Source organism: Lates calcarifer, linkage group LG7_1 (assembly GCF_001640805.2).
Source record: "Lates calcarifer isolate ASB-BC8 linkage group LG7_1, TLL_Latcal_v3, whole genome shotgun sequence".
In the NCBI taxonomy this organism is placed as follows: domain Eukaryota; kingdom Metazoa; phylum Chordata; class Actinopteri; family Centropomidae; genus Lates; species Lates calcarifer.
In genome coordinates, this window is record NC_066839.1 from 7,955,369 (window position 1) to 7,979,875 (window position 24,507).

The window sequence follows — 24,507 nt, forward strand, 5'->3', positions numbered from 1 at the left end:
AATAGCTAATGAGAGTTCCAAAATAATGTCATGACACACTGAAACCTAAATTAAAGGAAACTTTAGAGACTTTATGTGTCATGTGACAATGTATTTACCATGTGTTTCAGACACTGTTTCAGCTGTTACTGCTTTCAAGAAATTGAACCTGGATGAAACTGAAACAATTGGTTATAATGATTTAATCAAATTCAAAATCTTATTTCTTGGAATGTAAGATTCATTTTCTCTGCCACTGTTAGTAGTTTCTTGCTGGGCGCAGGTGGTGGTGATGCCAAGAAGAAGTTTTTTTTAAAGTCAGTTAAGAAAAGAAAAAGTTTTTTAAAAAGTAAATTGGAACGTAGCGTCTCGTTTCCTTCCGCACCACTGCAGTATGACCACAAGATGGCGGCAGCGCCCAGTCACCTTACCGTAAACTTAATTAAGTTCAACAACAGCTGGTTTGACTCATAGTTTGTTGTCGTTCTACTGCTGAGAATTTAGACATGATAAACACATTTGAGGCATATTTAAAGATAAATACTCGGAGTGAATTGTTGTATTATTAAGTTAACCTACACCTCGTCTCCGAAGTGGCTGCAAATAATCATTTATTGATGAGCACATTGCTGGAAAATGACACTTGAGCCAAAATAGCAAAGTGTTGAGGTCTGCTTTCTTCAGGCAGCCTCCTGCTCCCTCAGATCAATCACATGCTGCTGCTTTGCAAACTTAAGAGGACGTCAAGAAACAAGGCGGTGCCACACTTCAGCAGAGCGTCATATCCCTCACACAGAAATATATTCCTCACTGGGGAAACTCTGCCGGTCATTCAGTGCCTGCCGGTAAAAAACAGTGGCAGGAATTGTTTTGGCGTTCAGCAGCATGGAAGTAACGAAAGGAGACGAGCGGGCGGATGAGCAGGGAGCGACTTTATTTGGGACAACAGAGCTGGAGAGTCAAAGGGGAAACGCTGAACGGGGAAAGAAGAGGAGCAAGCACTGTAAAATCATCACTGGGGTATGTTTAAAAGCACACGTTCTTACCTGTCCCTGTGCCTGACCACTTTAGTCCTCTCTGACTCCACAGTGCGGCACATAGTCTTACAATACAGCTTTTTTTTTAGTATCAAAGTGCCTTTTATTTTCCTTTTAACTGAAACAAAATGGCTATTGTCAAGTCAAGGTACTATCATTTTTATTCTCTACAACTTTATAAGGCTTTATAATGTTCCAGTGGGGCCCTGAAATGTGTCAGGGCTGAGTTAGATATTGAGTCTAGAAAGAGATTTCTTGCTTCACTGAAGAACAGAAAGATAACCTACAACTATTTTGATCATCTATTTTATAGATTCAGCCATTTTTCAAGTTAAAAGCAATGAAAAAATGTGAAACATTCTCTGGCTTCATCATCTTTGAGTTTGGGACTTTTTTAAAGATGTCACCTTAGGCTCTTGGAAGTTTTTCACATTTGTTAGAAAGCAGGTTAATCAATAAGGAACACAATCATCACTTGCAGCCCAAGTAACTGTATCTGACTTCCATGAAAATCCAAGAGTCAAAAACCACTGCATTGCTACACTGTTTACTCAGTGTCATTAATCCTCAGCTGTCACACACCTGAAGCTGACGGTGTGAAAGTGTAAACTATGTGTTTTCACTCCAATGCAAAGACATAGAGCACAACATCTGCTGGTTTATATAGCACAGACTTGACCTTTAAGACCACAGCGCAGATTGTGATCCAGAAGAGAAAAGGCAAAGCTGAAAGTCTGTTGCAGCCACAGAGTCAGCGCAGAGTTTCAACAGCCACTTTGTTTTACAATGGACTATTTCAGATGTTTATACTGAATGTTTGAGGGGGTTGCAGGGGACACAGGCAGAAGTCAATTCAAGTGTTTTGTTGGTTGTTGACATATGAATATCATGCTTTAGAGCTGCAAGTGAAGATTGTTTTCATCACTGATTAATTTGACGAAGATTTTCTCAGTGCTTCAAATGCCCTAAAACAATGAAAAATGGCTTTACTAGGCAACTATTTCTGCTTTTGGACTGACATTTGCCAAAAGTCACTATCTTGTGCGCACTTTAAGGCCAAAAAAACAAGCCCAGTTACTTACTCCCAGTTACTGATTTACTACTTCTAGCTATCTTACAATCTGGATCTAAATCTGTTTGTACATTTTCATGACTATTTTCTTTGTATTCCCCCAGAATTTGATTCTTGTCACAGAGGGAAAGTCTCAGAAAACAACAGCAGCTTTTATTGTTCACAGCTCCTAGAGGCATGGAGACTAACCACACATATTCTCCATGCAGGCTAAATCTGGGATACATTTGGGGATTTACATGAAGACTAAAACCATAATTGAAAGAATTGCAAAGAAAAATGTGATTATATGTTTTATACTGCTTTTATGTAGCTACAGTCAGAGAAATATGTTTATTACAGTAAAACTAATTGATGTATTTGGCTGAATTGAAAGTTGTGGGTTTAGGTTGTATGGAATCTGCCTTATCTGCCTCATCACTGAAATATAAACTGTTCAGATAGGAAAAATCACCTCACAGTATACACACCTTTCTAACTATTTACTTGCAAACTCCAGCTAAAACCACAGGAACCAACATTTTTAGCTGCTGTCTGCTTGGCATTCATTAAATACACATGTGGCAAAGTCTAGACAACAATAAGTTCTGTCCTGTTGTATATCAGCCACTATACGTCTGCTAGTAGTTGTAATGTTGCATGTTACATCTTAGGAGTTACCCATTAAATTTTTCAGAGCAATAGTCACTGTAGGAAGAAGTTTTTATGCTCCAGTTTGTGCTGCCCAGCTTGACTTCAACTCCCAACAGTCTAATCAGATCTTTACTGTGTAGACAATAGAGTGTGTTTTCAGCGTCAGACGAGTAGGTTACCACCAGACAGACTGTTTACTTTCACAGCCCACAAAGACCACGTCTAAAGGCTTTCTCAAGAGGCCAGGTCTCTCTCCATCCCTCTCTCTCCACCTAAAGCTGGAGAAAATAAGTGCACATACCCAGACACCGTGCACACATAGCAGCATATTTTCATACCTGTCTAGGAATTCCCAAGTCTTATTGTATGTGAATCACACTAACTGGATTACTTGTGGTGGATGATTCCCACATTCCCAGTGCTTTTGAGACTTAACTGCACGCTACTACAGCTTTCTAGTATGCAATAATTAGAGAGCATGAATGACTACAGCATGAAAATATCTAATCTAGAGTTGAGTCAGAGAATGTTATTTGTCTTAAAACTTTAAAATATGTTTCGGTTTTTTCTTTTTTTGTTAATAGCGAGATAAGATAGGAATTAGAAAATAGGCTTCCTCCAGCAGCAGGAAAAAATAAAAGAGAAATAAAATGCAATTTTTGTTTAGAGAGGCACTCTTAAATTACTTAAACTACTTGCTTTCAGTGGTAGATTTTAACGTCATGTGATAAGTGCATTTGCAGTTCTACTACGAACAGTGGTTCCCGACAGCAAGTGGTCCCAAGATTAGACAGGACAATATGGTTAAAGGGATAGAGCCGAATCTATCTTTAAGAAACTGAGATAAATTAAGATGTCACAAGCCAAAAAGTTTGAAAAACACTGACTTACAAACTACAGAATGTTTAAAACTCGCAACACACTTTGAATCAAGGTTTCAAACCAACTCTTAAACCCCATGACAATTAAACAAGCATGATAGCTACTGCAGGCCTGGCGTGGGCGTACTGGGGGCTTCAAAATAAGCAGCAATGATAAGACTTCTAAACACCCCCATCTCTAAATAGACTGATTTATATTTCTTTGAAACGCCCCTCTAATTACATACCCTCCCCCCATTCACCGCTGCAAAGATATGAGTAGCAGATAAAGAAGAGGCTGGGCCTCCATCGTAGTTTAACTTTTCAATTACAGGGCCAAGACCAACATTTGGACAGTTGGCAATGGTGTATGAGGGAAGGTGGAAATGATTAGAATCAGGTTTAAAGAATAAATAACAGCCCCCCTTTGCTCAGCACTGCAAGACTTTGATCCCTTCTCACCCAAAAATAAGAATGAATGAGAGTATCAAAGACTGGATCTATAAACAGGATAACAAGACTAAGAGTCTACAGCCATGTTAGCAGCCCTGTGAGGCTGTACTTGGGCACAGCAGTGCTTTGAGCTAAATGCTGACAGGAATATCATCAATTTTATAGGTATTTGGTCATAAACCAAAAATATTGGATAAAAAGTCAAATTTTGACTTGTAGATGGTGCTAAAGAAAAAGAAAGGGGACCAAGAAAGTCATTAGGATTCATCTATCATCTGTATCAGATTTCATGGCAGTCTACCCAATAGTTATCAAGACATTCACAAAAAAACAATAATGTCAACCTAATGTCAGGGAATCACCAAAGTCATTGGGATTCATCCTCTGGGAATCATGAATGTCTGTACAAATTTTCATGGCAATCCACCCAATAGTTGTTTAGATGGACCCAAGTGGTGGACCAACCCACCGACATTGCCATACATAGAGCATTTGGCTTCAAAACAGTCTTTCTGTGGTGTAGTTACAGCACGTATTCTGTTGTATTGATTGAGCGAGGTCTTAATGGTTCTGCAGAATGTCCTGATTTATGGCTTCTGTCAAGGAGCCAGAGGCCTGTTGCACAATGTTTATATTATGGTCACAAAGGCATGTAGTGGACACTAGAGTGTGTCTGGAGTTCCAGTAGAATAAGCTTCAAATTTAAGGTCATCATTTCGTTGAATTTTCACTCGAAGATAGTTGCTATCAGGCAAAATGATGGTAGATTGTTTTTTTTAGCAATGGCACTTTGTTGATCATGTTTCTTACCTCTTGTTGCTTTTACCGTCTGCTCACCAGAGCCAGTCAATCTAAACATCTTAAATCATGTTTGTTAACAACTGTGTGTGATTTATTTTCAGTAACTTTGGAAAAATATCATAATATTTGTTTTCTGGACTTCAGGTTCTGCTGCTGTGCTTACTGGTGGTCATCCTGGCTGTGGTGCTTTCTCTGAAGAACCGCAGTAGTGGGACAGGTGGGCTTCACTGTTAATTAATCTGCATATAATTCAGTATGTCTTTGTGTCTTGATTTTACAACCTTTTAGATATCAGTAAAGAATACCTACATTATCAAAGCACTCCAGTGTTCTAGGGAATTAGGGCACTGACCATGTACAGTAATCTAGCCAGGCTTGGCTGGAGGCCTTTGTTACATCTCCATCTCTCTCCCCTTGTTTCTTGGCAGCTCTCTACTATTAATTTACTAATTAAATGTACCCTGTGGAGTATTTTCATAAACAGAGTAATGTTTATGTCACTCTTCCCCACCAGGACCATTCGACTGCTCTGCGGGGATAGTGTGAAACCATCAGCTAGACTGTGTATCATGTCACCAGCTCACACATGCTGACATACTTAAGATATTTGGTGACCCACTCTTTTAAAAACACTGCTCCACTACTCTACTAGTGGTCAAAAACTCCACAGGGTACATTTTAAAACTTGAGCTTGAGTATTTGGTGCATACTTTAAAGTCTGTACAGCATTATTTGAACATTTCTGACTTCTGTAGCCTTAGTTGTCTTTTCAAAAAAGATACATACTGCAGACCTCAATCCCCACAAAATCCAACCTGGGAACACAAGGATTAATGAGTGGGAGGCTACTTGTGTATACACAAGTAGCCTTGAAAACTGCACCAGTTTTCAAGGTTTTTGTGAGGCATGGCTTTCACTCTGTAACACACTGTTGACAGAGAATAAAGATTCAGTGGCTGCAGCAGCAAGAGCCATACAGAAATAACTATCTCAGATTACATTTCAGAGCACTTATTCAGTAAAAGGCTGGTGAAAATACACACTGCAAATCATCGGTGGGCCAAGGGACAAACAAGCCTGCGTCCTGCCACTGTGAAGCTACAAACTTGAGGTTTGGGCTACCAGAAAGCCTACATGTAGCTAATGTAGAGCCTGCTAACGCCCCACTTCAGCTCTTTCAGAAACTCCAAAGTGGGAGTGTGCAGAGCAGCAGTGAGGGAGGCTCAAGTTACCAACCAGCCATTAGAGAAAGAAGTGAGTGAAAGAGAGACAGAGAGGTGAATGTTAACCTCTGAGACTGCATATGATTTGTTCACAGGATATGTTTCTCTCAGGATAGTGCAATACGTTTTTTTTTTTTTTTTTGGCCACCACTGCAAAACATGTCATAAACACACATTTAAGTGAGACAGGAATGTTGACCTGGGGTTGGCATATTTTCTGCAGCTATAGAGTGCCTCTGGTTAGACGTGGGCAGTGGCGTCAGTATGCTCTTTGTTGCAAACCACCGTGCCAAAACACCCCTCTTCCATTTCGGGGGCAGCCGTGGTGACTGTGGGCAGCTGTCCCCAGCCTGGGTGGGGTGCTCTCTCTGCTGTGGCATTTCCCCTTTAACTTATATTTCCTGCCCATTCTAACATGAAAGCCATATGGGATGAGTAAATTTTGAGTTTTCACCCATCCAAACTTGGCGTTATTCACTTCTGTGCAGTATAGTTGGAACTTCTACATCTTTCATAATGCTGCTTTCTTGGTAAGGTTTTTGGAAACAGATTAAGAGAAATAAAAATAACCCAGGCTGACAGCGTGTAGTGTAAAATACTGGGTTTTCCCGTGGATTATAGACCACAGCAACTTGTCTCCTGAGACGGAGCATCCCCACGTTCGGTCCAAACCACACTGTTGGCCTCGAGAGGCAGTGAGGAGGGGCTTTCTCACCAACATGTTAAGACTCCCTCTGTCATGTGTCCAGTCAGCAGCAGACTTGACAGATGTGTAGGGAAGGCAGTTGCTTGAAAGGTGAAAGAGCTGGCCCAAAGCTTCCTGGCTGGAGTCACCTTGTCCGTGGGAAAGTCCTTGAGCAAGATACAGTTTGTTCCAAATGCTTCAAGAGCTGCATTAGAGCTTTCAGTAGAGGATATGTATATTTAGTTCACTCTCTCTGCTCTCATTACCATCTTCTCCAACAATAGCAGATTTCTGTGAAAAAGCTGTACAGTACACTATCTGCCCAGCACCCACCCAGATAGCAAAATAATTCTGGCCACATATTTATGTTTCTTTTGGCCCAGGATACACCTAGGTCCTTGGCTTCAGTCTGACCTATTCACAGCTATGACTTATTGTCAAATGCTACTTCCACATCTGGGCCAGGTGATCAGAAGCACAATCAAGACTAACTCAATGTCGCTCTGTGACTGCTGGATGTATGAATAGGCAACTGTTGCTGCTAAGACATTCACTATAATGTACTGTATGTCAGTGTTGTGTTTACAGCTTGTTGCATTGCCCCTGCTTGACCAAAAACAATCAATTAATGCCGGTTTTAAAAACCTGCACATGCTGTGGGATACTGAAGACCCTTTTATCACTTGATTTCCCTTTCATTGTCTCAGATTTAGTAAATCAAATGAGTCTGGGAGAGTGATCTCCCATGTTTTAAGCACACATATGGCCTAAAAATACACAAATATGTGGTCAGAATGAGTCAAATCATCACACTTACTTAAGAAAACTTGTTTTGTCTCCATGACAGCAAAGTTCAGATGGTTTCTATTGTGTGTGAAAACACGCTGCCCAGCACTAAATCTGGAGTAAAAATTTGATGGTCGAGTATCTTCTGTTGGCTAATGGAGTCTTTCTGTGCTGCTATCCATTTGTGGCTTTACATAACAGTATTCATGTGGCTCACAGAGTCATGCTCCCGTCTTGATCCAAAAATCAGTGGAAAGACTTCGCTGGCCAGGAAACACCGGGAACTTCTGTCTTTCTGTCTTCCATCGTCTCATGGATGTGTCAATAACAAAATCACTTCACTATGAATTTGTGCACTTTCACATCCTGTTTTATGCGAGTCAGACAAGTCAGTGATGCCAAAGCCTTGAAAACCTGCAGTAGAGGGATCCTTACATGTACATACAGTATGATTTTCTCCCAGTTAGGGCAGCTTTTGGTCTTTCTGTATTTCTGTTTTGGCCCCTGCTTTTCCAGCTGTTTGGAAAAAGGTGATGTGATTTGTTTTTATTTAACAATTAAAGTTAAACAACATTTTAATCAACATTAGCTGGTGAGTTATTGTTGTTTATGTTGCCAGCATATTGTATTAAGTCTTATCTGACTACACTTACACAGTCTTGATGAGACAGTTAAGATGCAGTTTTACATTTAAACACAATAAATAGGATGTTTGTCTAAAATGTTTGTTAAAAAAGAAATATTGGAATCAAATTTTCAGGGGCATTTAACCTGCAAAACCTTTTTTGCCACATGGGGGCAGCAACACTGACATATCAGCACCTTTTAAGTTAATATAGTAACTTGTTGGCAAACAATTGTCTACTTAGACATGCAGCCGTGGCAGAGCAACATCATTATTTATTAGGAGTCATGTTTTTGGCCACCTGATGAGCGTATCTGATACCAATATTCTCTGTCTTTTCGCTCAATTTTTGGTCTCCTCCAACTCCTGAGGGAAATATCAGGCTCTTTGGCTGCTAAATGCTCCACTGTGTTCACCAGCTGGTTCTTAACTATTTCCGCCTGCTGTTTGGTGCTGAGTAATATGTAGTCTGCAGTGGGTTTTTAGATGTTTTTCACTGAAAACAGCTTCCTGCTGTGGCAAAAAAATCCAATGAGAGCAGTGAGACAGGACCAAAACAGTAAAGTTTCAAGAGGACAGCTTAACAATGAGCTGATATAAAGCTCCATAAAACCAAGGGGAGCCTGTGATAATTCTTCATTGTGTCATTTTCGCAGTGATACGTTATAAAAATGTCAATTATATTCACTTTAATGGTTTCTTATTACAGTTCAGACACTTCCAAAATAAGGCAGGTTGCTTTATTTTGTCTTAAAGCCAGATTACCTCAGAGAAACATGTTAATGATAGTAGATGTGACTGGAAATGTACCTGAGTTTTCACTGACAATGCTCCTCTTTTGCAGAAGGGGATGTTTGGCTGCAGGCAGTCACTGAAGAACCTCTACAGCCACAGTGTCCACCTGGGTAATACAAAACTACTGTTTTACTGTTGTAATGTGAGAACTGATGTGGTTTTAGAAGAATATAATGCCTCAAATCTCAGCTGGCCCTGTTTGGATTACATCAGCTCCTGTCTGATATCATTTACTATGTTTTAGTACAGCTATCCTGAGTTGGGCCCCTGCTGCCAGTAGATGGGTCTTAGTGGATATTAAACTGTAACTACAGAGAAAAAATGGGCTATTTTTCGTCACAGTCTGGCAGTTCAGTGTCCTCATCTTCGTTTTTGTAGAAGAGCATAAATAACCCAAACACATGATTCCTGTTTTTTACGATGGTGTTGGCTTAGTGGAAAAAAGTAACCGTCTCTATGGAAACTGCCCTAATGACTCTGAGTAATCAGGCATGTGTTGCAAGTGTGGTCACATATGTGTGTGTTTCTGCTTTGGTAAGGGAGTAACCCCAGACACACTCTATGGAAAAGAACCTGTGGCTAGCTATTTTTGGTTTGAAAATATCTTTAAACAAATGAATGTTGTCTGTGTTTTTATATATCAAAGTCACTCATTCTCATGGGTATGTTTGTATTGTCTCTATTGGTAAACCATGCTCTTATTTTAATATGTGGTTTGGTCTCTACATGCAAAGAAACAACTCTGCTGGAAAGTACTGATGGCAATTTTTTTTTACATGTTAATTTCTTAAATATACAGATCATTTTGCACATGAATTGTAAATGCAACAGTAAAAGGAAAGCTAGAGGAAATGGAATCAATTTCTTGGTTAAAACCTATATTTGTAATTCCCCCCTTTTTTAGGAATCAGTTAATCTGTTTAAACAATATGTTCATCTGTAGTTGTATATTGTTAAGTCAGTTGATACTGCTTTAGCTGTTGGTACTTGCACAAATTATAATTTAGATATAGGCCTGGGTATTTTACAGTGTTAAATACTGATGCCTGAGTTTCAACACTGTTACTAAAACAATACTTTTGTCCTTAAACTTTCTTCATTCCTTCCTTTTTTCTCTACTTAGGGGAAGGTTTTCATTTAGTACTCCCCAAACTGCTCAGTGGATTAATATTAAGTTATAGCACGTGGTTTCCATTAGAAAATATCTGCCCATACATTATATTAGATCTGATCAAAGTCTAAGAATATGACCAAACATTCAGTGTCAGCCTTGGATACCTGACATGTTTTTGTTACTTGATTCGATGGACACAATTTGGTTAGTACTTGGAGAGTACTGAGGTAGCACTGTGTTGCTATGATACTTTATATAACTACATCACTATTCATGGGTAATGTTGCAACATTTAGAGAACTGTGTTGAAACAAATATGATTAATTTCATGAAAAAGGATTTGCTCTATGTCTCATTTCTGCGAACTAAGAAATGTGCTGATACTAACTCTGAGTCTTTGATTCATCATCAGCAGAGTCATGTTTCTCCTCGCCTGTGTGGTCTCTGTTTTTCTCTCATTTCTCTTCTTGCAGGCTCAGTCAAAGAGCTGCTTTGTATTCTCTTATACACCAACCTACTGTACAAAACTACCTCTACAGTACTGGTGCCAGAGATAGTCGTGTCTCCTGCTGAATAATGCTCCATTCACACACACACACCTCAGTGTCCCCTTACACTCTCTCTTTGTCACGCTGCCCAGTTTTTCCAAGTCCCCTCTCATCCTGGTGTCCTTGGACGGTTTCAGAGCAGAGTATCTGAAAGATCACAGAAACCATGTTCCCATCATCAACAAGTTACGTAAGTCACCGACAATGTTGACACAACAGCTCTTGAAGGTTTATCAGGCATCCTGGTGTGACTGAACATCACTGTGTTGCAGGGGAGGCTGGAACAACCACACCATACATGAGGCCTGTTTATCCCACAAAGACCTTCCCAAACCACTACAGCATTGTGACTGTAAGTTTTTTTTCTGGCGTATTTACACAGTCAGATGTTGATTTATTGGATACAAATGGCCACACTAACTTGTTTTGTCAGTGGTGGAAGAACAGCTCATTGTGGTAGTACCAGTAGGTTACAATAATGTAAAAATACTCCATTACAAGTTAAAGTCTTCCATTCAAAATCATACTTAGGAGAAAGTACTAGAGTTTTTACAGCAAGATCTGACTAGTGGTTTCCATCTTGGGGATCGGGCCCCAACAAGGTCTTCCAAGATAAATCTGAGGGATTGTGAGATGATTAGTGGGAAAAGAAAGAGGAAAAACAAAGTAATGCTTCACAAATATGTGTTTATTTTCAGACTTGAGCATAATCTCTCTTTTTTGTGTGTTTGGCCTGTGATTTAAGAGAGGCCATCTGAGAAGTTCAGAGGGTAAACTTATCGTTTGAGACATCTGAAATTAGTCCAGCCTAGTTCTCACCCTTGGGCTCAGGATCACAAAATAAATCTGTGAGATGGTTAATAGGGTAGGAAAGAAAAACAAAGTACTGTGAGACAAATTTGGATTTCTAATATGACTTTTCAGTCCTCCCAAAAAGTAAAAAGCCCAGTAGTACTTGAGTAAATGCACTTAATACCGCCATTGTTGTTACTATGCTACAGTTCAGTGGTGGACTTCTACATGTGGAGGCTTTTCTATGCGATTGTAAAGCCAGTTTCTCTGCTTGATGGTATAGAAAGTTGGTGTTGAGGCCCAATGGCTTACATGTGCTTGTGAAATAAACCACAGCAGAACTGAGGGGGCTTACAAAGTGGATTTGAACTCTGCTGGTTGAAAACAGATGCTGAAATTAAAATAAACTGCTGCAGTCACCCGTAATGTTTAGGTTAGGTAGATCGAAGAGAGGAGGTAATCACTGTAAATCCATGCTAACTCAATATCAAAGCAGCTCACCTTGACTGTGTGTTTATTTAACCTGTGATTCCTGCAGGGGCTTTATCCCGAGTCTCACGGGATTGTGGACAACAAGATGTACGACGTGACCCGAAACGCTTTCTTCAGCTTGAAAACTGATGAGAAATTCAACCCAAAATGGTACCAAGGAGAGCCAGTAAGTGAATCTGTGCAGCTACAAGATTGTGCACAAAGTTGCGGACTTACGGCTCAGTAAATAATAGTCTCATAAAAGCCACAAAGCCCAAAAATAACACCTAATAAAAATGGTTTAGACCATGTCAGGAGAATTAGTGTTTGTTTAGAAAGGCCACAGCAGGACAGCTCAGAGCAGTATTTTCATAACATCTCTTTCACTCATCTGAGAGTCTGAGCCAGACAGTATTGTTGTGAAAGTTAACACACCCTGATTTCGAGGCAGACCTGACATGAATCAAGAGAAGGCTCTTGCTTTGTGTAAAAAATCTCAAGCATTGTGCTCAAATCATTTTGTCATTTGCTTTCGATGAACGGCACGAGACACTTGTCTTTTTTGACAGTGGGTGAGTTTCAGCGCAGAGAATTGGCTCCCTCCCTGTAATGAGCTTCTTGATATAATTATGGATTCTGCTCGTGCTAAATGACAGCTTGTGAGGGCTGCGAGTTTTGCTTGTTTAGATGCTTTGTGGTTTCCATTCAAATGGGAGGCCTCTTAAATCTCATTCCTCAACTGTGTGACAGGCTGCTCCTCTTGAAAATACACCATGCAGTGGTCTACATGGTTTTCCACGGGGGGGGGGGGGGGGAACCAGATGACCCCTGCAGAGTGATTTATTCTGCTGAAATGCATTTTTTCATAATGACATTTGATCCAATACAACTAAGAGCATCTGCCAAAATATGCTTACATGGCTGCCGCATAAATAAAACACATCAGATCAGTCTAATATCAATTTAGCATAAAAATAAGCTGTTAGATTTCCGTCAGACTTGTCCGGGCTGTGACGGATTACACTTTCATCCTAATGGACTAAACGCTTCTGCTGTGATGAATGAATTAGCAGTTAGTCTTACCGAATTAATCATGAGCTTCTAGATGACACTCTCATCTCGTCTCCTTTCCTTTCCTCTCCTTCTCTCCTCTCCTCTCTTTTCCTTTATTTTCCTTTCCTCCTTCATTTACTTTTCTTTAATTTCCTTTCCTCTTTCCTCCCTTCCTTTCATTTATTTTACTGTCTTTCCTAACATCACCTTTCCTTTATCTTTTCTTCCTTTTGTCACATTGCCTCTCCTCTCTTCTCCTCTGCTCTCCTCTCCTCTATTCTTCTCCTCTCCTCTCTTCTTGTCTCCTCTCCTCTCTTCTCCTCAGGTCTGGGTCACTGCCATGCGTCAAAAACTGAAAACAGGAACCTTTTTCTGGCCGGGTTCAGATGTAGCCATCAATGGCACCTTCCCAAATCTCTACAAGGTTTATGACAAGTAAGAATGAAGCCATTACATTACAAACTATTAAAGAAATGTCAGCACATGTAATGGAATGATACAGTGGTGTGTTGATGTGTTTATAAATTACATGGTGCCTTTTCGGTGCACAGGAGCATTTCATTTCAGAACCGAGTGTCGTCAGTGCTTGAATGGCTCAGTTTACCTCAGGGAGAAAGGTATCATGTTTTATTTTTTTTTTAGATATCATCATTACAAAGAACATGTTGTGAGTCACCTGCAAAAATCAATGAACACCACACTTGACTGTTGCCTCTGTAATTTTAGACCTGACTTCTTCACTTTGTACCTGGATGAACCTGACACATCAGGACACCGTTATGGGCCAGCAAGCTCACAGGTCAGTCATTCACTAAACATTAGACCTGCAACTATAAGCTGATTGTTGATTAACCTAAAAGACAGACAGAACAAGTGAGTCTGGAGCACATTTGCTTCTTCTTGACCTTTTGACATAGTGGTTCGAGTCTCAGCTCAAGGTCTTCTTACTAGCTTTTTCCAGAGCCTTCAGTCACATTTCACAGAGTTTGAGTCTTCTTTGTTATCATCCCATACAAAGTGTGAACCCTTGCTGTGATGTGATAACAGGAGGTCACATGAGGGGCTGAGGATTGTTAAAAATATCCATCTACTGATGATGATCATGAGATGCAGCTGTAAGATCTGGAAAAAGCCAGTTAAGATTATTTTAGTGAAATGCTGCTTGTGGAGCTGTGTGATATATGACTAGGGCTGCAGCTAAAGATGATTTTTGTTATTGATGACTGGGTTGGTCAATAAAATGCCCGTTATAATTTCCTTATACCCAAGGCGATGTCTTCAGATTGCTTGTTTTGTTCAACCACAAGTCTGAAACGCAAAGATTTTCCATTTAATATCACATGAGGTAAAAAAAAAAAGATGTAATCTGGAGGTTTTCTGTTGATCAGCTTATCAATTAATCGACTAATAGTTCCAGCTCTATATATCAATGTAACCAACATTCAACCTTGTCAGAATTGTTGATTTTTCTCAGGTGGAGCCTCTTTTTTTTGTTTTTCATGTAGCATCATCCCTCCATTCCTAATTTTAAATGACTCAATAGAGTCAGTATTATGAGTAGAGCAGACAAAGCCATTTTAATCATTAATTGATTAATCTGCTGAAGCACGGTGTTCTTACATGACAGACTCATAGTTTTTTTTGGACATTGTTCTCCTGCCACAGTGACATGTTAACTCTGTTAAACCCTAAATCTTGGTGTTGTGCCTTCAGGTGGTTTCAGCCTTGCAGGGCGTGGACAGGACTTTGGGCATGCTGATGGATGGCCTGATAGAGAGAAACCTGCACAACTGTGTCAACTTGATTATCATATCTGACCATGGTGAGATGACCACACAGCCTCAACACAGCTGTAACAGAAAAAAATGAGCTAACAATCACTAATGGATGAGTGAATTCTGACTTTTTGTTTGAAAAGTTGAAATTACATCAACCAGTTCTTTACTCTGTAGAATGAAAGAGAAATTGACACTTTTTGATAAAGGAAGGTCTTATTTTTCTCCTTTCTTTGTCTTTTTCTTTGGATTTTAAAAGCTGTTTATTTGCTTACAGTCCAACATGGTGCTTCCTTCTTAACTCTCTGTGGTTTCACAGTAGTAAGACATGGCATCATTTTGGAGCCTGTGGGGCACTGAGGGGACTTTAGAGGTTTAGTGTCAGCTTCAAATGTTTGACTTGGTTGAGTCATTGCACCTGTTGCAGGGAAAACTACAGAACCATGCCAGGTAGTAATCCGAAGAAAAATGAGTCTGTTATCTGGGAGTAAATTGGGGAAAAACTGTTGTCAGTGGTGTGCTCGGAGGATATTTTGTAAGGAGAAGTTACCGTGCACATCTGGAAACCTGATGTTCAAGCTTGTAATTTGCTACATTAAAGATCAATGTGTGGGAGCACATGGGAGTGTCCCAGTTGTCCTCATCAAAGACAGCATTTCCAGGAGAAGATATTCATTTTGACGTACTGTGCTAGTTATTTGTCAGCAGCTAGTCATCAAACATTATGAAAGAAGGATTTGTCAGGGTTTACGTCACACACAAAACAATGCTGATAAATGTCATACTAAGTATCAATACACAAATCATTCCTTGCATCTCCAGGGAAAGAAATTAAACAACATCAGCGTGGGATAAAAAACATGAGAAATCATTTACAGGAGTCATGGATTTTAAAAAAAGGCACAAACTCCCTATTTTTCATTCTAACCTTGTCACATATTTAAACTCTTTTCAAGTTCAAATACAAATCATCATTTATGAAAAAGCTGACTACAATGTAATATTTTCTTTTTGAACAGGCATGGAGGAGGCCTCCTGTGAAAAGGCAGCGTTTGTGTCAACCTACCAGGAAAATACTGACGCTTTCGCTGTCATCCAAGGCCCAGCTGCTCGCATCAGACCCACTCACCTCCCAGAGGACTACTTCTCCTGTGAGTTCATGTTGATAACTCCCGACTTCCCTCCCTCCCAGCGTTGCAGCATCACTCAGTGTCGGTTTGTTTGTAACCAATGCGGCTGACCTTGTCCTGTGTTTCTATCCCTCAGTCGACTTTGACGGCCTGGTGAAGAACCTGTCGGTATGCAAACTATTCTGAATGTGACTCTTGTGTTGACAAGAAGAATGAAAAATTATCTGCTTGCTTAGCTTCACATCAAACAACTCCATTCTTCACTCTGTGGTGTGTTGATTCTCCTCTTCTGTGTCTGATCTGAAGTGCAGGACCCCTAACCAGCCAATGAGGCCATACCTCAAAGAAAACCTCCCCAAAAGGATGCACTTTGCTAACAACAAACGCATAGAGAGAGGACATCTCTATATGACGCTGGGCTGGCAGGCAGCACTGTAAGTGAACGGCCAGTTTAATGTCTTTAAATTTAGATGAATAATTCTGGTTTATCACAGCTGGGGTCTTCACAATGTGTTTCTGTAGTCTTGCCATCATCCCACTGGTAGTAAATCATACTCACCAGCACCATCACTACTTTTAAACAAACCCTGCATAGGTCAAACTCATTTAGAAAACCAAACCAAAACTACAAAAATAATATGCAAGCTGTGTCAAGAATGTACGAAAGAATCTGGAGAGGGAGCGACTGGTTAAATGCAACAGTGTCAGTGATTTGTGTTGTTGTAAGCCCATTACAGACATAGTTCATTCCAACATGAAAATTCTGGCTGCCAAACATGTTAGTTTTTAGAGCCACCAAACACACAATGAGTTGAGTTCTTAAAAAAGTCCTGATATATTCTCCAATATATGTGTTAGCATGAATTGTAGCCAAAAGACATGGCTGGTAAGTTGAAAACAAACTCAGCAGCTTTCCTTGTTCTGGCTGCAAAGATACACAACATAATTACTGTACCATTTCCCAGTAATGCTGCATGATGTGTCCATATGTCATCCACTCCCGTTTCACTTCAGATTTTTTTTTTTCAGTAACCACATGTCAAAATTATCTTTTTAATTGAATTGATTGGAATTTAAAATATATTAGTTCAACATTTCCTGGAAATATGTTAAGTTGCTAGAGTTAAATGAGAAGATCAGTGCTAAATGAAGTGAAGCTACAGGTAGCATGTAATTAGCTTAGCATTTGAACTAAGCTAAGCTAATCACCCTCTGGCTCTAGCTTGATATTTAGCGTACAGACGTGACTGGTGTTGATCTGGCAAAGAAAGCAACTAAATATATTTCCCAAACTGCAAAACAATTCCTGTAAAGAGCACAAATGACAAACATTATGACTTAACTGTATTTTTATCTTGAAATTTGAGGTAGTAATGTCAGACAAAATCTTGACATAGATTTTATCGTGTGTAGCTTACAGTACTTGGTCAGGAGTTGCAAAATCTTGTGGCAATTAAAGAAAGAGTCAGTGAAATGGATGTGAATGTCTGATGATAAGGAAAAGGAAAAGTGTCCTCGGCCACACAGAAGTTGAAACTTTTATAGTCATTAGTGTTCAGCAAGCATGTATAATAGAGCATGACATTTTGGAGAGGAGTTGTATAGAAACCATATAATCATAGAAAATTGCTTCAAGCTGAAGAATTTAATCTGTCTTCTTAACAAATGCAACAAACAACAGAATGTAGTCAGACTGTATTAAGACTCTGAATTTGAGATTATTTGGGATGAGGATTTGCTTTAAAATTAGATGGAAACACGTCAATAACTATCAAAATTGTGTTTCATTGACCTTCACCCTACATCTTTATGTCTGTTATTTTATGTCTTCAGTAACCGCAAGGAACTCAAGTACTGCACTGGTGGATTCCATGGCTCAGACAACGTCTTCACCAACATGCAGGTCAGGAAGGAAGGATGTGTGTGTTTCTCAACAACGATGAATGTTTTTTGCCATATCCTGTTTAAATGTAAAAATATTTATAGTCTAGCAAAGCTTGATAGACATTCACTTGGGCCTTCTGTCATTTCAAGTAGACTATACAATAAACACTTGACAGCTGCTTGTATCACTATTGAGACATTAACATTAGCCCTTCCTGTAGCTGATTGGACGGATGCTCCCTCTGTGGACATTGGTCATTGCTTCTTATTTTCTAACTAATAACGCACTGTGAATGATGGGGTATTATGGTATAATGGTATAAAACAGATATCAGTAGCTGCAGATGACAAACTGGCCATGCAGTTCTAAAGTTATGTTTCCTGTTGTGTCTCCAATGGGCATGTAGTGATAAACCATAAATATCTGCTCATGGGTTTGTCACTCACTAATAAGATAGCAGGTCTGCAATTACAAATGTTTGCAAGTCATTAATAGGGGGTCATATCTTTCTCCATCTCTGTTCAAAGTCTGCAGTTGTGGATGTTAATGAGCTGTTTCCAGATGGTAAAGTTCACTGAATGGGTCTTCCAGTTAAATTAACAAGCTAAAAAGACTTATCATAATGTTAAGGGCTTGCAACTGATCTATAACACATTTTTGAATTATTTATTAACCACTAATAAAGCCAATAATCACAGCCAGTAATATAAAACCTGTATAAAGGAAGTGGTACTTTTCAGGCTCTGGGTGAGTTATGGTTCTCAGTGTTTCAAAGCAACAGGAGCAAACAGAATTTACTGTCCCATCCCAGGTTTTGTGATGCCTATGACCTGTGTCCAGTCTCACCTAAGAGTGACCCTCCTTTCCCGGGTTGTTTTGTTTGAACACCAGCTGAAGAGGCACAACTGTCCAAGATTGCACAATATCAAAGCAAATATTTGAGAAAAACAGCCAGTGATCAGTTGAACCAGACACTCTTCAAGTCACGATTAAGTTTTAGCAGCTGTACATAAGTTTTCCATCAACAAAAGGAACAACTCTTCCCATGTTACAATAAATCCTCATCCAACATTCAGGGTAAGGGGTAACTTCCTGTAAAGAGAAATCATTGATAAGTTATCATGTAGAGAGGGCCTATGAGTACATGTGCTCCTTTTCAGTATCTCCATAATTCAGAGGTTGAACAGCTGCTACACTCAGAGGCTCCACAGGGGATTAAATGATTTGCTCAAGGGCAGATCTACAGTAGCTGAGGACCAAAGAAGATTCATTTAGTTTCATTTACATTTTACTTCACAGTGTAGGATTTAAATCAGTTTTTACTCTTGAACCCCAAGATAAACTGATTGGCTGGTCTTGTCACTAGATTTAGGAATTAATGTCTGTATATAAGCACAATATATCTGTGTAATTTCTGCAAATGAAACCACACAAGCAAATACTGTGTAGTTCTACAGCTTTACTCATGTACAGTAATTACACTTGTTGTGCGCCACCTACACGTCCTCAGCTTTGGATGGGGTTTGTTTCATTTTGACATGTGTTCCTGTCTGCCACCTTCATGTCAGTCATCACAATGAGTCTGTGTATGTCTAAGGATGTGGCTCGCACTGGAATTTCACTCGGTATAATTAGCTGAGAAGGCGGCTGGCATCTCTAAAATAAAATGTCTGAGTCAAGAAAAGTCAACTCCTCTGTCTGCTCCCACACAACAGAGACAAAAGTTGGAGCATTAAATAGTCGTTTTGCTCACCTGCAAATATCCACAAATCCCAACCAAGGCCTTAACTTACATTTTCAAGGTTATGTGAGGTCATTTTACTGCTTTAGTTCATTTCAAATATTTACACATTGCCTAATCGTAGGATCGGGTGTTTGACTTCTTGATATTTACAGAAAGATTTTAAATGAAGGCCTTCAGTTGAGCAGTGTCTCTCAGGCCTCCAAATAAATGAATGAATGTCTGTATGTTAATGTGTGTTTGATTTTTCCAGGCAATCTTCATTGGCTACGGTCCAGGATTTAAAAACAACAATGTTGTGCCACCTTTTGAAAACATTGAAGTGTATAACCTCATGTGTGGTAAGTTGCTTTGTAAGAGCGTAGTTTTACTGGATTATATCCTCCTTTGCTGAAACTGAATATTTTGCTGTTGTTGTGTGTGTTTTCTAGTTTAATAGTATTTGTTTGGTTGTTTCCAACAACACTGAAAACAAGGTGTATAGCAACAAATATATAAAGAGAGGTGATGTCAGTGTCCAGTGGTGATGATTTTGTAAAGCTTGTTTTTCTGTTTATACTGCTGACCACCAGCTATGGTCACTGAAAGTTCATCACCAAATAATTGCTGTTCACAGTTCATCTTATTTTTAATGTTAACATAATGTTTTTTACAACCTTGGTATAATTCTCAGTTCAAGTTTTAGCCATCGTATTCCTCTCAGAAGTGAACACTCTACAGGTTTATTGTAGCAACACAGTTGACATCATTTCACAAGAGGAAACAGGTGCAACTGTAAAGAAATTCAGTTTGTTGCTTTTCCTCTAAAAAAGAACCACAGGGAAAAAAAAAACACATTTAAGACATGTATAGATCATAAGATAAGATAAGATAATCCTTTATTAGTCCCACAATGGGGAAATTTACATTCATTCATTGTTCACTTCCAATAATTTGTTCAGGTATTGCGGTGAAATAGTATAAATTCACAAGTAGGGTGAGCACACACCACATATCCAGTCTACAGTCCACATTAGTATATGCACACACACACAGTGAGCAAGGCAGACCCCAAAACATCTGTGTGTGCTTTGGACTGTTGCTAATGATTTAATAAAAAGAAAAAAATAAGAAGGAAATGAGTGAGTGCTCAGAGTAGAAGTGAATTCAGTGGACTCACAGGGCCATCAAGGATTTCAACAGATACAGAGACAACCAGTGGAGCCTGTTCCTGCCTTTTGTTGCTTGAATAGTTTGAATCCCCAGTGACCCCTAATGTTACTTGCCCTAACTGAATAGACTGTAAAGCTGCGTCTGGTGCTGTTGTGAAACTTTTTCCTGTTTGTATCAAGTGTACTGACTGTGTTAGTGTCTGCCATAGTGTCTGAAACGTATCACCCTTTTCTTTAACCCTCCTCTTCATCCAGATCTCCTCGGTATTCGTCCCTCTCCAAACAATGGGACGCATGGCAGTCTCAACCACCTCATGAAGCATCCAGTCCACCTTCCAGTTCACCCAGCGCAGCTCTCCCATGACAGCCCCTGTGAGGCCAGTAACCCTGCCCCCAGTGACGACCTGCAGTGCACCTGTACATCCCAAACCAAGGAAAAGGTATGTGCTAACAAGTTGTTGACGTCGTGCATTTGTTTTTCCGTACAGAAGCTTCGTAAGTCTGGGGGTCGCAATGTCCATCATCTTGGTGCAAATCTCAACTACTGTGGGGTGGGTTGCATTCAAAGACATTTATGGTGCCCAGCAACTGACTTCTGGTAAGTTTAGTAATCCCCTGTGATTTGCGGAGTCAAATATTTGAGTGAATTGCCATGAAATTTAGTATAAATATTCATGTTCCCCAACAGATGAATTGTGAAAGCATTTCTTAACATGTCGTCTAGCACCATCATCAGTTCAATTATTGTACAATCATTTGTCCAATAATTTCCCTTCAACACTGCTGAAATTCCCATCAGCCTCAGCTGCACTTTGTGTTTAGTGCTAATTAACAAATGTTAGCATGCTAAAATGCTAAACATCAGCATGTTGGCACTGAATAGAATCTCTGACACCTCAGAACTTGTGGTAGCACTCAACAACCAGGGGCTCCTCTAACTATCTGACTGAGGATCTGATAATGAAGATAATTGATGGCAGATAAGGGGAGTTGTGGAAATCAAGACAACATCTAGAAGATTAAAAAAAATAGATATAACTAAGTAGAAACTTATAAGCAGGGTCTACATGGAGGCATCACCAGAAGGAAACCTGAGACTTCATCACAAATGTCAACATCTGAACCATGCAAAGTAACATCTGGATAAGCCAGAGTCACTTTGGAAACAAGCACTAAGGTTTAATTTGAGCTCTTTGTCCTCAATCACAAAAGGTGTGTTGCACAGTTGATGAAAAGAATACCTGTTAAGCCTTGGGTTGGAAATGTTCAGCTTTGGGGTTGTGTAGCAGTCAGTGACACAGGAAACACTGCAGGAACAGAGGGAGGAATGGGTTTGACCAAATATCAGCAAATTCTGTATGCAAATGTCTTGTAGTCAGTCAAGAGAAATTAAACTGAAGAGAAACTGGCATCTACAGCAGAACAGTGATCCAAAGCAGACCTCAAAATCCAACATGAACTACTTAAAGAAACACAAGCTGAAGTTTTTGGAACGGCCCTGACAGTCCCCTGACTCTAAAGTCTTTAAAAATCTGAGGGTAGATCTCAGACATGCTATGTGTGCAACATGTCTACATAAAAATATCTCAGAACTTGAAGTGATCTGTAAAGAGCAGCGAGTGAAAAAAAATATAAAGACTCGTGGCTGGCTGCAAAAAGCAGTTTTTTTTTCCAATCCTTTAAGTTCATGAAATAAGAAGTACAATGAATTGACCTTTGATCAAAATCAACAAAACTGTATTAACAAGAAGTGTGTATTTATTTTCAGGAGACAGAAATGAACAGACAGCTCATGACGACCAATTCCAGTGAGTATCATATTAATTATCTTTGCATTTATTATGTTTTTTTAGAGTAAACTTTGTGCAATGTTTTACACATTTTCCCTTTTTAGGTGCTAAAGTCAGCTTGCGTCGCCTCCACCACCCTTTTGGCACCCCTAACGTCGTCCAACCAGACACCAGCTTTTGCCTCCTGCACCACTCTGACTACCTCAATGGATACAGCAGAGACCGCCTCATGCCCCTCTGGGTGTCGTACACCATCCAGCCTCTAGTGAGTCTGCCACTTGGAGCTTTTATCTCTAAACATAGCCTGTTCAGTCGACTTGTCCCAGCTATATTTCTTCTGTGGTTAGGGTTTGGCAGCAGATTGCAAGAGGTTGTTTAGTATCTGAAACCTTTCTCTAAGCAGCTGTTACTCATCTTCCGTGCTCATGTTGGCTCAAGCAGCTCTTGTCTTTCTCATTACGCGGTTGAGCTTTAGTGTAAATCATGACCTCAGGCAGAGCGATACATTCCCGGGAGAGTTTACACTGTTGTGCTTTACTGTCTGAATGATAGAACAAAGTGAGGATGTAGATTTGTTTTCATTCAAGTTCTATTCAAACACAGCACTAGTTAAATATGGCTTGAACTGTGTTCATTTTGGCTTGATTTAGGTTGTTCTTTGTGTCATGGTATAACATACAGTATTATGTTCAACCCACTGGTACGCCCACAGAAAACTTCAATTTCACAGCTTGTCAGAGTTAACATCTCCATACAAAGCTAGCTTCAAGCTAGTTTGCCTACTACAAAATCAATTAATCAATGACAAGCGTGAGGCGGTGCTGTTGATCTGCCCTCAGAACAAGTTTGCATTTCTATTCTTATACACACAGGGTGTTTGAAATATGTATCCGTTTAAATGCTGCATTTTTTCCTGCCTGTAATCAGGGACAGAAAATTTGGTAACTTTTTATTTTCTAAGTCTGAAAATGAATTTCAAAATATTTTCCAAGATGTATTCTGAAAAGAGCTTTGTGATTTTGAAGTTATTTTAGGGAAGATATTGAAATCTCCATTTAAACCCAAGTAAATACTGTTCAGTTATTATAGCGAACTGAAGTCATGGCATCACATCCAGACTAGCCTCTGTGCATTTTCTTATTCTGCTTTTCTTTCAAGTGCCTTTCTGAAAAAAATGAAAACTACAGCTCCCATGAAAATTTACCAACAAGGCAGCACGGACATTTACGTCATCGTAGCTCGGTTTCTTCCATAGCCAAAAAGTCCACCAAGGCTCTCTTTTAAAGTAATTTCTCCAGAATTTTAGCCTGTAATCTCTGCTGTCTAAAAATGCCTACATCATTCTGTCCTGTCTGTGTCCTATTGCGTCTGTAGTTTTGGGCTTTTGGGAAATGGTGTTGGTTAAAATCTACTAAAAACAGAAATACTGGATATTATTTATCTAGGAATATGAAGCGAGCCACATGCCATGCTGCTGAGAAATGCTCTGTCCCAAGGCTGGGTTTTTATTTGTTAGCTTTGTTAAGAAGTTTCTCTTTTTCTCTCTATTGGACACTGTGTTCTGTGAAAGTAAACTGATTACATAGACCTTAGTTTTACTGAAATTTCAAAAGAACATTTAATTCCAAAAAACTTTGCATTTTCCTCTATGAGGGGAGCGAGATGAGATTATTATTTCAGAGAGCTTTGCAAAAAGAAACAGCGCTGTGCCCTCGCTGACCTGCCAAGCAAAACCAAACCAAATGATCTTACACAACAGCCAGAGTGCTGGCCTGAAGTCCCACTCCATACTGTCCAGCGCTGACTGATCCTCTCTCTCAGACCAGAGTCCGACCCCTGAGTCCAGAGTCGGAGGCGTGTGTTCGTGCTGATGTACGCATCCCACCGGCCGCCAGCCAGCTGTGTCTTCGCTACAGAGACAACTCAAATCTGTCCTACGGCCTGCTGCATCCCCCCAGTGAGTGTGTGTGTGTGTTATTATGAGTGTGTACAGTATGTGTGTGGTGGCTGTGGTGGTGGGGGTCACAGCTCTTCGTCCCCAGCTGGGTGTTGAATTCAAGTTGACGTGTTTCAGAGCCACATTCTCATGTAAAATTGTGCCACCCCCA

The 24,507-nt window shown here is 39.8% G+C and overlaps 1 protein-coding gene across 1 annotated transcript in view; it reads left to right on the forward strand.

Annotated features, from left to right (window-relative positions):
• Positions 1-661: 661 nt before the first annotated feature.
• The window catches only part of enpp1 (ectonucleotide pyrophosphatase/phosphodiesterase 1), a 29,351-nt gene continuing 5,505 nt past the window's right edge, over positions 662-24,507 (forward strand). Inside the window, exons 1-19 of the mRNA XM_018661703.2 lie at positions 662-999; positions 4,980-5,052; positions 8,999-9,059; positions 10,704-10,801; positions 10,884-10,963; positions 11,942-12,061; positions 13,253-13,362; positions 13,479-13,544; positions 13,654-13,726; positions 14,641-14,749; positions 15,722-15,853; positions 15,969-16,000; positions 16,139-16,266; positions 17,666-17,735; positions 19,712-19,799; positions 20,865-21,049; positions 22,378-22,417; positions 22,504-22,664; positions 24,221-24,356. Coding sequence (XP_018517219.1) covers positions 865-999; positions 4,980-5,052; positions 8,999-9,059; positions 10,704-10,801; positions 10,884-10,963; positions 11,942-12,061; positions 13,253-13,362; positions 13,479-13,544; positions 13,654-13,726; positions 14,641-14,749; positions 15,722-15,853; positions 15,969-16,000; positions 16,139-16,266; positions 17,666-17,735; positions 19,712-19,799; positions 20,865-21,049; positions 22,378-22,417; positions 22,504-22,664; positions 24,221-24,356 — 1,897 coding nt within the window. The 5' untranslated portion in view covers positions 662-864. The remainder of the gene's footprint in view (positions 1,000-4,979; positions 5,053-8,998; positions 9,060-10,703; positions 10,802-10,883; positions 10,964-11,941; positions 12,062-13,252; positions 13,363-13,478; positions 13,545-13,653; positions 13,727-14,640; positions 14,750-15,721; positions 15,854-15,968; positions 16,001-16,138; positions 16,267-17,665; positions 17,736-19,711; positions 19,800-20,864; positions 21,050-22,377; positions 22,418-22,503; positions 22,665-24,220; positions 24,357-24,507) is intronic.